Consider the following 14,184-nt stretch of genomic DNA (forward strand, 5'->3'; position numbering starts at 1 on the left):
ATACACATTACATCATTTTTTAATAAATATTTAGTTTTAAAGCAAAATATGTAATTAATTAGTTTCTCACTATATATCAATCTAAAACATATTAAAAAAACAAAAACAAAAAGCATCTATGAGTTAATAAAAAATGAAATAATATTTAACTCAAATATTTTTAAAGTATGATGCAGTGTCGGACATAAGGACTATACTTCACTTCCTTATAATTAATAGGAGTAATTATATTTTCACGTATTAAAAATATTTTACTTTTTAAATAAAAAAAACAAAAATTAGAATTTCTTAACCAAATTTTAATATGGGATAAGATACGATATTGGACGTAAGGGCTATGCTTCGCTCATATTTTTTTTTTAAAAAAATAATTTAAACTTTACTATTTTTAATAAATAAAATTAACCCAACCAACAAACCTTTTTCCATCAAAGAACTACGTAGTCTTCATTCTCAAAAGGGGATACGTAGGACCAAGATCACTCTTGTGAGACGTAATAATAAAATAAAGTTTTTTTGGTAAAAATATAATTATAACACAATTAATAATCCATGCAATATAGTAGGTTACCGTTCAAACGAGCAACTGGGTGATAATACCTTCTCTAATGTGTAATCGAATCCCGAACCTGGATATCAAAGTCCAAGGCCCAATGCGATTGGACTAAAAGATTTTTCTACATTTGTAGTGACGACTCTAATAAGATTGTGCAGCCGAAAATCGGGGCAGGATAGTATGATACTATCATTGAAGTACAACACAAATATTTCTCCATTTTTGGAGTATTCTGGCTTCATAGTTACATGTTCAGCTTGTGATCTGAAAAGATCTTAATGATTAATATTGTATATCAGGATTTACTACTATATAACTATAACCTGTTAATCTGAAATATTCACATTAGGAAAAGGCAAAATCTTTGCATATTACTAATTACTATAAGTTAAAATGGACTATATGATGCTGATCTTCTACGTGGGATAAGTTTGGAACTTCCACTAGAATCTTTCAATGCTTCAGCATATTTCACCAAATTAGATTTCTCTGTGCATGGAGATTCTGAGAAAGAGCCAACGCGGTTTCTAAAATCTGCCGAAGCTCTCCTCACTAGACCACACTTCTTTAAGCTTCCTGCAGCCAAGCTATCAGAATTTGTCACATCTTCATCCGTCAAACTCAAGGTCCTCTTGAGATCAAGAGAATTCATAGATGTGTCAGTAGGAGTTGCAAGCTCACTCCTATGACCTTGAGCATCAATACCATTCCCAATTGATCTACTTGATCTTAAATGTGAAGAGCTGATATCATCTCTAGAAGCACTTTTTTCTAGTGATGCAGCTTTACTATCGCGATGTTGTCTATCTTTGCCGCGTATCAGCTTAATAAACCTGCTAAAAATCTTTGACTTACTTGTCGTTACGGTGTTATATCTGGCATCAGATGAGTTATCGAGAGGAGAATAATCATCACACTCTCCAGGTTCGGTACGAAAAGAAGTCTGAGGGGAGGACCATTGGTCGGAATCAAAGTCTGAAAGGCTACCTTGTGCTTCAGTGTTTGCATATTCGAGTATAAGCTGCTTGGCTTTCTTCTCAGATGTAGGACTTAAGCTTTTACTCAAGTCCCTTGCAACTGTTTTACCAGCTGGTGGATGATAATTTCTTAGTTCATGTCTTAAGCAAGCATTTATCCACCTCAAATACACTAATTCTTCAAGATCTTTACATCTATCCTCTTGTAGTTGCTCAATTTCCTTCACCAAGCCCCCATTCTCTTGTCTAAGGCGCTCGCCTTCTTCCTTCACAGCATCGGCCTGCATAAAAAAGAATACGATAAAATTGTTTTAACAAACAGTGATTGAAGGAAGAAAGTAGATTTTATTATAGGAAAATGCTAATCTCACCCTCACTATTTTTTTTATCACACCACTTTTAGTTTTTACACCTAAATTCCAACTGTCTATTATCTGCCCGTTATTTTCTGAAGTACAAGTCTTTTGATTAATGGTTATAAAGTAGGCATGAAAAGTGATGTTGACGAAACAAGTGTGATAATATTCATTGCTCTTGATTATAATCGTCGTACCTCTGGGTCTTCTAGAACAGCATTTGCAAGGATCTGAGTAGAATCCAATCTTCGAGCTAAGTCAGCATTTTCGATATGTAGTCTCAAATTAGATTTCCTCAACTCTTCCACCTCAGACTCTAGATCCTTAAGCCTTTTCAACTTTATTTGACTATCTAAATAATTGGCTGCACCTTTCAATTCTTGGTCTTGTAACTTGGTAACTTTTTGTTTAAGGTTCATGATCTCCTCTCTATTCTGTTCAGCTTCATACTTAATTTTCTTCTTCAAAAGTTTAACTTTTGTCTTTGCATTCTCAAGCTCGGCCAACACTTTCGCGTGATCGACCACCTTCGCTTCTAATCTCCTGTTCTCAGATTGCAAGGTCTCAACCTTCAGACTAAACATCTTTGTCTCCATATTACTTATCTTCAATCTATTCTGAAGCTCCATCACAGCTGCTTCTTGCTCTCTAAGGCCACAGTACTCAAGCAGTTCAATCTCGAGATTTCGTTCTCTCTCTTGAAGCATTCTGATCATGCTCCTAAGCTGCCTTACCTCTTGCTCATAATCATCCTTATCAAAACTACCATGTGCTTGAGGAGAACCTACTTTTGACCTTGATGGCTCTACATCTTTCTTATACGAATTTCGAGTAATGGTGACTCCGAAATCTGCATCCTTCACTAGATTATTAAACTCACATTTCTCTCCACTTTGTTTAGTACCAATTGGGGAATTTGTACTAATCACCTTGTTGATGCATATTTCTTCCTGGTACAATATAAATTTATCACCCTTTTTAAGCAAAAAAATCATATCAAATTTTTACCAAATTTCAGTTTATTAATAATACTTCAAGAGATATCATAAACCAGTCATTGCTATCTACATTTTAAGATGTAAACAATGAAGGGATAATATATACACAACCAGAAAGATATATTTTCTCATGTAACTTACAATATCCTGAATATTTCCCTCTGAAATAGAGCTGTAAGATCTAGATACCCTTATACTTCTTCCTAAATTAACTTCACTTCCATGACCTGATAAAGACATTACACATAAAAAAACATCAATTGCATATTCAGCATTCAAAAAAGTATTTGGTTTATTCAAGTGTGAAGTCCCACACTGGATATGAGGGATGAGTGAATTGAATTATAAGTGGAACCATTGCTTTAAAGTTTTGGCTCAAGACGTGGTGTATCACTTGTGCCTCTTCACTGTTCTCATGTCAGGTAATGATGGAACTCCCCCGCCCCCGGTGGTTGGATGTCGCGGTCTGGTTGAACAAGTTTGGAACAGACTCTTGGTAACATAGGCTCCCCGGTACAGGAAGCTGTACTCTCCACCATTCCAATACTAGGCAATGTATATAATATTGATACGAGGAAGAAACAAACCTGAAGGGTGCCCCTTAGGGGAAGGTTTGATCCTTCTGACTCTGCTGCGAGAATAGAGAAATCCAGCAAAGGTAAGAGCCAAAGCCAAACCACATTTGACTACAATAGGCTTCATAACCTTCTTCTCCTTCACTATGAAATTTAAAAACCTTTTAAATGTTCCTTTCTTCATGGAGAAAGAGAGAGATGACATGGTCCTCTTCATCATCATTATCTTCCATATCATGCCCACTAAAAAACATAAGACCCATTTTTGGTTTATGCCTACAAACACAACAAAACATAATATATACATATATAAGAAAAGGTAGAAACCATTAAACTTACATGCACCACGTTATATCAAATCATACAAGGCCTATCATGTTAGATAAACTTTACACAAAGACCATATACAAGGTTCTAAGTTGTTGTTAGGATTGTGTTTGTTAATGTTGCACTTACCGCAATTGCATGCGGCTGCAAAAAAAATATAGATGATGCAGACACAATGTAGTTGTAAAAATTACCAAAATCACAATATTATATAATTACAATCTTCCTTACATACCACAATTTAGAACATTGACCATAGATTATTGGTTACCAATTAGTAAAAAACATGCAAAGGAAATATGAAAATTAGCAAAACCCAATTAAAATTATGCAGAGAAAATTAAGAATGATAAATACCCAAACCCAAGCACATAATAAGATGAAAAAACATGAACTTAGTGTAGGAAAAGATTAGAACTTTACATTTATAGGATCATGGTAGGGTGAACAAAACTAATGGCGTTTTGATGTTTTCTTTTTGGTAACAGAAAAGTTTCAATTCTGCATGTACTTGTCCCTCTCATCAAACAAAAAGGAACAAGGCAACCTTAAAAATAAAAAAAAACAATTATTTGTTTACCAACAAACAATGGCCATTATATAACGAAAAAATGCAACTGTTATATAAAAAAAAATCTGATTTCAATGACTTAACAACCAATGACAAGGAGAAAGTAGAACAAACTGCAAAAAAATTGGAAAATCAGATGAGATAAGTAGATATTTCCATTGTCTTGGTTGTTTTTCTTTTGGATTTCCATATTGGTTGTTTAATTATAGATATTAGTTTTGGTATCACATCAAATTTAGTAAATGGAGAACCTTAATTAAACGCCTCTTTCAGCTCTTTTGCAATTTTCCTTCCCTTGGTTTATTTTTCTGATATCTGTGCTTTCATATATATATAAAATAACTTTTTCTAATCAATCTTACCCTAAGATAATCGATCATAAAATTAATTGTACTTAAACTAAATTATACTTGCTAATTATCCAAGTTGACCAACGTTTATATGCAATTGACCAATTAGAAAGCAGATAAAAAAATGTATGCACTAACCATATATAATTTTTATATATTATTATTGCATCATTTATTATTCATATCTAATTATCATCAATTCTTATAAAAAATATATAAATAAATAATAAATAACATAATTGTCGTGTATAAATATTTACAAATAATTCGTAAATATTACATATTAATAAAATTCATCTGGTAATAAGCATTGTAGAAGATATGCATTGATCAAGTAGGTGTAAAATTTTAAAATTTTATTTGATCTTCAAAATGGAGAGAAGTATCTTAAAATTGTTTGGGCATACAAATACCTCTTGATTGGAGTGCAACTAACTCTTCGGTTGCCCAAAAAATGCTTTCCTTCTCCGGCTCTCGTTTTCCGTCAACAAACCCTTCATTCCCATCACCACCAAGTGCAACTGCAAGTTTTTGTCTTGACTCATACACAACAAATTCTAACACCCCATCTCATAGTTTTGAACACAAGGCTCCTTCTGATGTTAAAGTTGGAAACTTTACAAGAAAAAGTGGGAAGAGAGTGATGGGGATGAACCCAATTGAGGTTGGTGATGGTGGGAAGAAGAATAAGAAAAAGGGGAAAGAGAAAATATACTGGGTTTGCAGCAATTGTGGGTACACTGCAGGGCAATGGTGGGGTGTGTGTAGGTCATGCACTGTAGCTGGGACTATGAAAGAGTTTCATGAGACTAAAACAAGTGAAGTTGATAGTAAAGTTAATGGATTTATGGTTTTAGAAGATGATGGTGTTGGGTCATGGCTTCCTCAACATGAAGGTGAACTTAGGCCTTTGAGATTGGTAGATATAAATAGGGGACTTAATCATCAGCATTGGAGAATTCCTTTGTAAGTTTTTTTTTTGAATTTTTGGTAAGTTTTTGCAGTTATTAGACAGATGGGGGAAATTACACTGAATCATGTGAGTTTTTAGTATAGTTACATGGTTCACTCATTTAGCCTTTTAATTTGTAACGATAATATAAAAAGTGAAGGTTCTTTTAGGGGCAATGTAACACAACAACCTTGATATGCCACCCCTCCATGCTCATGAATTTACTGAGTGTGCCACTCTTTAAGCTTGAATATCTCATGCAGTATTTTATTCCCTCAAGAGAGAGCCTCCCCGATTCGAACCCATGACCTCAGGATTTATAGTCATAAATTCCACTGAGTCGCTACTACTAAGATGGTGAATCATGTAGGCATGGGTTTGACATCATTACAATTGACACTCATTTCAGAAATTACATTGACATCTGGTTAGGTTTATGTTGTAAGGGGTTTGTGTAGTAATAACGTAAAACTTAAGGGACATACATGCAATGACAATATAAACCTCGTAAGGGATTAGTGCAGTAATAATGTAAATCTTAAGGGATGTAAGTGTAATGAGTAATGAAAATATAAGCCTGGAGAGATGGTTGTGTAATGCATGAAACAAGAAGGTAACTGGTCAAATGTCAAGGGAGGTAACTGGTCTAAGTGCATTTTCATATTGTGTGCACTTATAGTGTCAAGAATAAATATGGTACTTTTTTGAAGTGTTATACCGTGCAGTTTGCTCTGATTTCAGGTCTGGTTCTTTTGGAAATGAAGTTTCGAGAGTACTTGGTGGTGGTCTTGTACCAGGTCCTATCCAATTTCCTATCTACATTAATATGCCAACAACCATTGACATTGTTATTATTGTGTTTTTTCTTCACGGGTTTTCCAATTCACCATGCAGTAAGGGTATCAAACCCCTAAGGCTTTTGTTTTGTATTTTTATATTAATATTAAAAAAATTAATTATGCATTATTTTTTTAGAATTTCATTAGCATCCCACACATTTATGTGGTTCTTCTGTTTTTATGTTAAGCCTGCAGATATTAGTTAGATCTCTAACACAAACCTTTGGCTTGGCCATGTTTAATATGAATGTTTGATGGGTGGGAACTAGTTTTAAAGAGTTAGTACTTTTGGTTTTTTCATCTTAGTGAATGGATGATCATTATTGTTTCAGTGCTTTTGGGTTCTTTTCTCTATGATCCTAATATTTGAATTCTCATATGAATGATTCCAGTTGATTGTCTGAGAAGTCATCATATCTTTCTTAATTCATGTTCACTAGAAGCTTCACTGCATAGTGGATTGTGAATTTGTGGCTAACATTTTACTTTATAATTGTCGGTTTGAAGGCTCCTTAACTTTAGTTGGTGGTGATCCTGGTGTTGGTAAAAGTACATTGTTGTTGCAGGTATGGATTTTTTTTGGATGGTTAACTTTCTTTTTTGGACTTGGTCAATACCATTAACACTTGTTTTAAATGTAATAATTTGAATTGAAAGATTGCTGCAATGATCTCAGAAGGGGGCAATAACGGTGAAGTATCTCCAGTACTATATGTCTCTGGTGAAGAGGTTTGTTTTAGCTGAGCCTTATAACGGTTTTAAAATTCAAAACTTATTGATATTTCACATTGCTGAAAAACTCATAATGCTTCAATAATATTTATTCCTTGCCTGTATTTTGTATAAAAGAAAAATAATCCATCTAAAGATCAAAGATCCCAATGCTTTTATAGTTGAAAGATAACAGGAATGATGCTAAGTTAATCTGAAAAAATTACTGGTAAGCCTCATTTCAATATTGTTGACCTTTTTGTTCCCCTGCAGACATTAATATCTCCTCATGCTGTAGTCTTTACCTTTGATATATAACTATTCATGATGTCTTTACACTTGTTGATGCAGCTTGTATTTACATTACTCTTATTCTTTCACATGACAGAGTGTTGAACAAATTGGTAACAGAGCAGATCGCCTTATGATTGAATCAGATATTTATGTATATTCAAGTAATGATATTGAGGTGCTTTTCTTTGATTTTTCTTGACTAGTCTTTGTCCCTAGTGTTTTTCTTGCATTATTGCTTTCTCTTTTACATGAATTTTGATGATTTATAATATGTTATTACTATCAAAAGGATGGTTTGACTTAATTGTTATTCTTAATTTGTTAGAGTGGAGCACTGTACTGAATCTAAAATAATTGTATTTTTTATTGTCCATGGCGTCAGGACATATTGAAGAAAGTTCGGGATATCTCCCCTCGGGCTCTAGTTGTTGATTCAATACAAACCGTTTATTTGAAAGGAATAATGGGAAGTCCTGGAGGCGTTATTCAGGTGGGGAACCTATCCTGCTTAATATCCGTATTAACTTGCATCATCCTAGTATTGGCCATAGTGCGATGAAGTCTTTAATCTATATTAGAAAAGCATAACATGTATGATGCATTTGTTTTATATTGCTTTAAACTATTTAATTAGTTAATTCGGTTGCTGAAATGAACGGTATACATTCTTATGTTACATCTTATTGTTCACATTTGATTTTGAAGTCCATGAATAAGAGCAGTTTAATCTGATTCTCTACCAAAATCTGCCAAAAGTGTATTAACTATACCTTTTCGACAGTGAGATGGAACCATGGAATGCTGGTTCTATGGTGAATGACATTTTATAGGTGTGTGACAGGTGAAGGAATGTACTTCAGCTTTGCTGCGATTTGCGAAGACAACAAACATCCCAGTTCTTTTGGTGAGAATGCGATCTATCAATTTTTGAATTGTACCTAAATGTCGAATCTTGAATCAATTTTTGTATTATCATGTTTTTTTTATCATATATACCTTTTAACGAAGTAAATCTTATGATATTTCCATTGTCCCTTCTCACGATAAAGGCTTCTTGTTCAGTTAACAGTTACACTTACACTTACGGAGTTACGGTTATGGTAAATTGGGTAATGCTTTTATTAGTCTCAAGTGAGCTAAAACAGTAGAGACATGTGTACTATTTAATAAATGATTGGTATTTGTTGTATGTATTTTGTTTATGATTTATATGTGGCCATTTGTTTCCATTGACCTTTGCATTTTTGATATTCATGATATGCGATAATAGCTTTGCTCATTTCAATTTTTTTGTTCTGTATTTCAGATTGGACATGTTAATAAATCTGGAGACATAGCAGGACCTCGTGTCTTGGAGCACATCGTTGATGTTGTTTTGTATATGGAAGTTGGTACCTTGTTACATCTTTCTTTCTTTGGGTAGTTGGTAAAGCTGAGTTGTACCTGTCATTTGAGTTTCTATTTGGCGTGTTTCTCAAATTTGTTTGCCCTTTTAAATGTATAAAATTCCTCTTAAATCTGTTAAACCTTAAGTTAGCACATTATTGAATCTAGTGTCATTATTCTACCTTTAATGCATTATAGCCTAGCACAGCATAATTTTGACAAGATGAGGGGAAATATTACCATTTTCTCAAAGAGAATGAGAGAAAGATCTAACTATGACATTTGGTGGACCAATCTAATGATAGGTCAGAAGAATAAGAACAAAATGTCCCAACAATAAATAAGGAATAGGGTGATGGATGTGGAACAATAAGAACTTGGACTGCAAAAGTGCTCTGTTCTCAGTGGTCAAATATAAAAGAAATTGTTGTGGACCGTAATTTATTTATAATTACTTTCTGTTCATGAAATTTGGTTTGTTTGCAGGACATGGCTCTTCCTATTTCCTTTTCCATTCTTTCGCAATATCTTTTTACTGAAATCTTGAATTTTTTATTGCATTTCCATGCATTTTTTGGTGCCCGTTACTTATAGTTGGCTTGTTGAAATCACTGAATTTTCTTTATGCTAATAATTGCTCAGGGCGAGAAGTGCTCTGCCCATCGTATGCTCCGAGCTGTGAAAAATCGATTTGGATCCACTGATGAGGTATGTCATAACATATATTTTTTCTCTCTTCATAGCAGGTTGCAATTTAACAAAATAGATTAATGTTTTTTTTGTGTGTATTATTATTAGTGTGTTTAGATTACCTGTGAAAATATATTATTTAATAATCGATTATATGTATAATCCATTGATGCTATAATCATTTATGATAAAAGTAATTTTATACATATGAAATTTTATGTTTGATCTGTGTTGTCAGCTTGGAATTTTTGAGATGTCACATTCAGGACTTCAGGCTGTTTCCAATGCCAGTGAAATGTTTCTCAGTGAACAGCACTTAGATTCAGAAATATTAGCTGGGATGGCTGTTGCTGTAATAATGGATGGGTCCCGAACATTCCTTATCGAAATCCAGGTAATTTTATTTTTGTAATTTTAAGTTCCAATGTATCAAATACTTTATGTTGTCAAGCCCGTTATGGTAGAATTAAGAACGAAAAGTGCTTTGTGAGTTATTTATGAGTTGTTGTCTTCAATACCCGGAGGAATGGAGCAGTTCAACCCTTTCACCCAATTGGATACCTGGAGTAATGGTGTTGTCTTTAATTGTTAAATGATCTTATTTTCTACAGTGTGAAACAAATTCTTTTTATAAATGAAAAACTAGATCCATTTTAAGGCTATCCCACCCCATCATGGCCACCATCCCAACCACCCTTGCCACTACCGCCAACCACCCTAACCCCCACCCATCTCCCTTGACACCACTACACCTTCTCCCCCTTCAACAGTCATATTTTCATATTTCCATCAAAACTCCAGTATTGATATGGACCAAAATATAAGGGAAACCGTTAGAGAGGACAAAGATTTCATTGGCTTTTCTTAAGACATGGTTTATCACAGAACACAATTGCATCGTTTTATCCATGTGTTTGAACTTAGTGAGAAGGTACCATGTTGCGCTTTGCCAAGCCTATTATAAATTTCCTTCTATAGTCGACCGGTCTGATTTGAGAAACATCACCTTTGTCATTAATTGTGATATCTTGCAACCCATCTTAAGAAGTGATTATGCTTAAGATATTATCAGCATCCTTTCTGACTTTTTCTCCTATGACATCCTTTAAAAGAATTATATGGGCTAAATTTCCTATGTATTCTGCAGGCACTTTGTCTTTCTGGTTCAACAGGATCAAGGCAAGTTAATGGAATCCATGCAAGTAGAGCTGACATGATCATATCTGTGAGTTATTGTCAAAGATTTTATCATTCTTGTCCTTTTTATCAGAAAAAAAAGTCTTGTGAAGTTATTGCTTTTCTTATTCGAAATATAAATTTGTTTAGTTTTTATTCGATCATTACCATTCCTTGGACTGTAGGTTCTCATAAAGCAAGCAGGTCTTCGTCTCCGAGAAAATGTAAGCTGATTCATAAATGTGATATATATCCTTCCAAGTTTGTCATTCCTTCATTATATATTTCTATTAAGTGGGTTTTACTATTCTATCTTATCATAATACACATACCAAATTTAGAAATGCAGTATGTCATAACATACACTTTTCTGTGAGGAGAGGGCAGTGTTAGTTTGCTCTGTGTCTTTACTTCGGGAATCTAGAAATGCAGTGATGTGGATAATTTCAGCGTATTAGATTGACACTAAATAAATAATGTTATTTGCATGGTCGTCGAGTGTTTTCTGGCAAAACTGTGAAATTACCTGTCATTTAAAACAGTTGCTCATCACATCACACAATTACTTAACCAAGTTATAAAGTTAATCGTCTGGTTTTTGCTTATGATTTATCCGGTGGACATAAGTATTCATCACACCATTTTATTTGTTGTTGATATAAGTATTGACTAATATCTGTCTCCATGTTTTGCCTTTGTACAACAGGCTGTGTATTTGAATGTTGTTAGTGGATTGACACTGACTGAGACTGCAGGAGATCTTGCAGTAGCAGCTGCAATTTGCAGCAGGTTCATTTCTCAATTTCTTTTATTCTTTTAATTTTTTATTTATAAAATATTCAATCTTTTTGATGTCTGACGATGACAAATGTCGGACAAGGATTTGTGAGGGTATTGTTGATAATTTAATGCACCTTGTTTATTGAAATAGATTTTACCACCAATGTATAATAAGTACCTATGAAATTTTCTCCTGTTCTCAATATACTATTCTAGATTTTAATTATTGTTACTAAATTTATTATTTAAAGGGTGAGCCTTGACACAATGGTAAGGTTGCTTTCCTTGTAACTTGAAGGTCATGGGTTCAAATCTGAAACAACCTCTCTAGACTGCGTAGATCTATCCTCTCTAGACTCTACTGGTTGACAGCTTCGTGCACTAGGTTACCCTTATTTTCACTTAATTTATTGTCTCCTCTATCTTTTTTTCTACTTCCCAGTTTCTTGGAGCTCCCTATTCCAAACGACATCGCATTCATCGGTGAAATTGGTCTCGGTGGTGAGCTTCGTATGGTGAGCATACTCTTTATAATGTTTCTGCTCGTATTATGATACTTGAAGGCATGTATGTCTTCACACATGCATCTATCCTAATGTGTCTGTGTCAAACTGCATCTATTCCAATGTTCCCATGTTATTATATCTGTATCTCTACAACTTGCCTCGCTTAGAAACATTGCATTGGCCTTGGGCCTTATATATTGGGTCAGGGAAGTAAGCTATATATGTATTATGTAAATCCTAATTGATTGTGTTAGAGCTTGCAATCTTAATCTCTAATAATATATTGGCAGTTACTCAACACTCACGGGGACATAGGCACGAGTAGTGGTGGATCTAGGACCCGAATATAGGGGGTGTAAAATGCATTGAATTATCCAACATGTACTAGAATAGGACAAATAGAGTGGCATGGATGCTATTTTATATAACTAGGGTGCAACAAATATTAACTATTAGGATAATATGTACAACTTTTTTTTCCAGGGTAAGTGGCTCCGCCATTAAGCACAATTGGTCAAACCTCGTTAACAATTCTTTTGTCTTCTCTTCTTTATTCCTTGCACTGTATTTGATTGCTTATCGACAATGCTACAATTTCCGCTTCACCAACACATACCATTTGATTAGCCTAGTGATGTTTGTAGCATGTGATGATACAGGTACCTAGAATGGAGAAAAGGATACATACAGTTGCAAAATTGGGTTACAGAATGTGTGTAGTGCCAAAGACAGCTGAAAAGGCTTTAGGAACTGAATCTTTAGAAAATATGAAAGTTGTTGGTTGCAGGAATCTGAAAGATGTTATTAACACTGTATTTCCCAAGTTAATGAAGAGAAGCTAGTGTACATGTAGCTTTATAATGTATTAGTTTGAGCAGTTATATTTGCACATTAAACTTTCTACATCATTTTACACTTGTGGTTAAAAAAGGGTAGAGAGAATATGTTAGTGTTTTTTTGCTTGGTTTATTATCCAAAAAGATGATGCAAGTTTTTTTATGTGCAAATATTATTTCTTTAAATGTACCTTGTACCATAAGAGATGTACCATCTATGACTTTGCCTATCTTTTTATTCATTTTTCTCTCTATGTATAACAACCAACTCTTTATCCTACTAGGTGTGGTTAGCTATATAGATTGAAGGATGTGATAATGCTCTTTGTCATATGATTACTACTGTTTGATTCTTACATTAAGACCCTGCCTGATGTTTTTTTTAAAAGATATGGGGTATCATGTATTAAAAAATCATTGGTGGTCTTAAAGGTTAAGTGTAATATTATGATAGTAAAAAGAAAAAAATATGTTTGCACTGAAAACATAAGAGTTTCTTTATACTAATATTTATATTTAATTATTATTAAATCTTAAATAAAAGTAATATAAATGAATGATAAATGATATATTGATTATGTATAAATTATTATATTTAGTGCATAAATATTATACTCCAATAAAAATGGGTAGAACGAAATACCTTGATTGTTACGTTTACGTTATGATTGTTGCGAGCAAGACAAAAAGAGCAGAATTGATGATGATTTTTATATCTTTCAAGTATTATTGGGTTTTAGGTGATTGGGCAGAGATTATTTGTGAAGAAGATAAACTAATTTTGAGAAATAAAAGAAACTTAAAAGTATGAGTTATGAAACACAATTCTCTTTTACAAATTGGATCATCCTAGGCCTAGGAGGTTCTCTATTGGATGAAATTTGAGTTTCAGAAAATATTTTCTAAAAAATTTAAAAATTGATTTTTTTTGTTATAGAATATGACCTTATGTCATATGCAACATGAGAAAAATATTCACCGTACTTGGTCTTCATAAAATATGAAAAACAACAAATAAACATAAATGACCGAGCATAAAAAACTATCTTCATAAGACATCTCTAAAATATATCCACAAATGTTACAACTCTAATATCATAATCAGGAAAGATAAGGGGAAGATGTATTTAAGGAATTAAAACTTGAAAGTTCAAAGTGGGAAAACATAATAATGCATTGGAATTCTGATGTAATAAATGCATACTTAACCTTTGGTCACATGTGAGTATTTTTCCAACACACGACCTTAAAGCCATGCATGAAAAAATACCAACAATTAGGTCATCTTCGATAATAACTTTAAT

General features: G+C 33.5%; 2 protein-coding genes across 2 annotated transcripts; one reads left to right on the forward strand and one right to left on the reverse strand.

Annotated features, from left to right (window-relative positions):
• LOC109333744 (protein CHUP1, chloroplastic-like) lies at positions 731 to 4,365 on the reverse strand. The gene is made up of 5 exons (XM_019569312.1): positions 4,213 to 4,365; positions 3,475 to 3,738; positions 3,029 to 3,114; positions 2,087 to 2,839; positions 731 to 1,814 (listed from the first exon to the last, which is right to left on the reverse strand). The coding sequence occupies exons 2-5, from the start codon at positions 3,698 to 3,700 to the stop codon at positions 945 to 947; spliced, it is 1,935 nt and encodes a 644-aa protein (XP_019424857.1). The 5' UTR covers positions 3,701 to 3,738; positions 4,213 to 4,365; the 3' UTR covers positions 731 to 944.
• LOC109333753 (DNA repair protein RadA-like) lies at positions 5,104 to 13,062 on the forward strand. The gene is made up of 15 exons (XM_019569322.1): positions 5,104 to 5,676; positions 6,404 to 6,459; positions 7,009 to 7,067; positions 7,159 to 7,230; positions 7,601 to 7,681; positions 7,889 to 7,996; positions 8,348 to 8,410; positions 8,813 to 8,893; positions 9,535 to 9,600; positions 9,821 to 9,976; positions 10,730 to 10,807; positions 10,944 to 10,982; positions 11,465 to 11,547; positions 11,981 to 12,053; positions 12,704 to 13,062. Exons 1-15 carry the CDS (start codon positions 5,165 to 5,167, stop codon positions 12,884 to 12,886), a joined length of 1,710 nt encoding a protein of 569 aa, XP_019424867.1. The 5' UTR covers positions 5,104 to 5,164; the 3' UTR covers positions 12,887 to 13,062.

Source organism: Lupinus angustifolius, chromosome LG02, assembly GCF_001865875.1.
Source record: "Lupinus angustifolius cultivar Tanjil chromosome LG02, LupAngTanjil_v1.0, whole genome shotgun sequence".
NCBI lineage: Eukaryota > Viridiplantae > Streptophyta > Magnoliopsida > Fabales > Fabaceae > Lupinus > Lupinus angustifolius.

Coding starts and splice junctions, on each gene's coding strand:
- LOC109333744 (XM_019569312.1), bottom strand. CDS start 3,700: ATGATATGGAAGATAATGATGATGAAGAGGACCATGTCATCTCTCTCT. Junction 3,115..3,474: donor CCCTAAGGGGCACCCTTCAG/GTTTGTTTCTTC, acceptor TGTCTTTATCAG/GTCATGGAAGTGAAGTTAAT. Junction 2,840..3,028: donor AGGGAAATATTCAGGATATT/GTAAGTTACATG, acceptor ATATTGTACCAG/GAAGAAATATGCATCAACAA.
- LOC109333753 (XM_019569322.1), top strand. CDS start 5,165: ATGCTTTCCTTCTCCGGCTCTCGTTTTCCGTCAACAAACCCTTCATTC. Junction 8,411..8,812: donor CAAACATCCCAGTTCTTTTG/GTGAGAATGCGA, acceptor TCTGTATTTCAG/ATTGGACATGTTAATAAATC. Junction 10,808..10,943: donor GAGCTGACATGATCATATCT/GTGAGTTATTGT, acceptor CTTGGACTGTAG/GTTCTCATAAAGCAAGCAGG.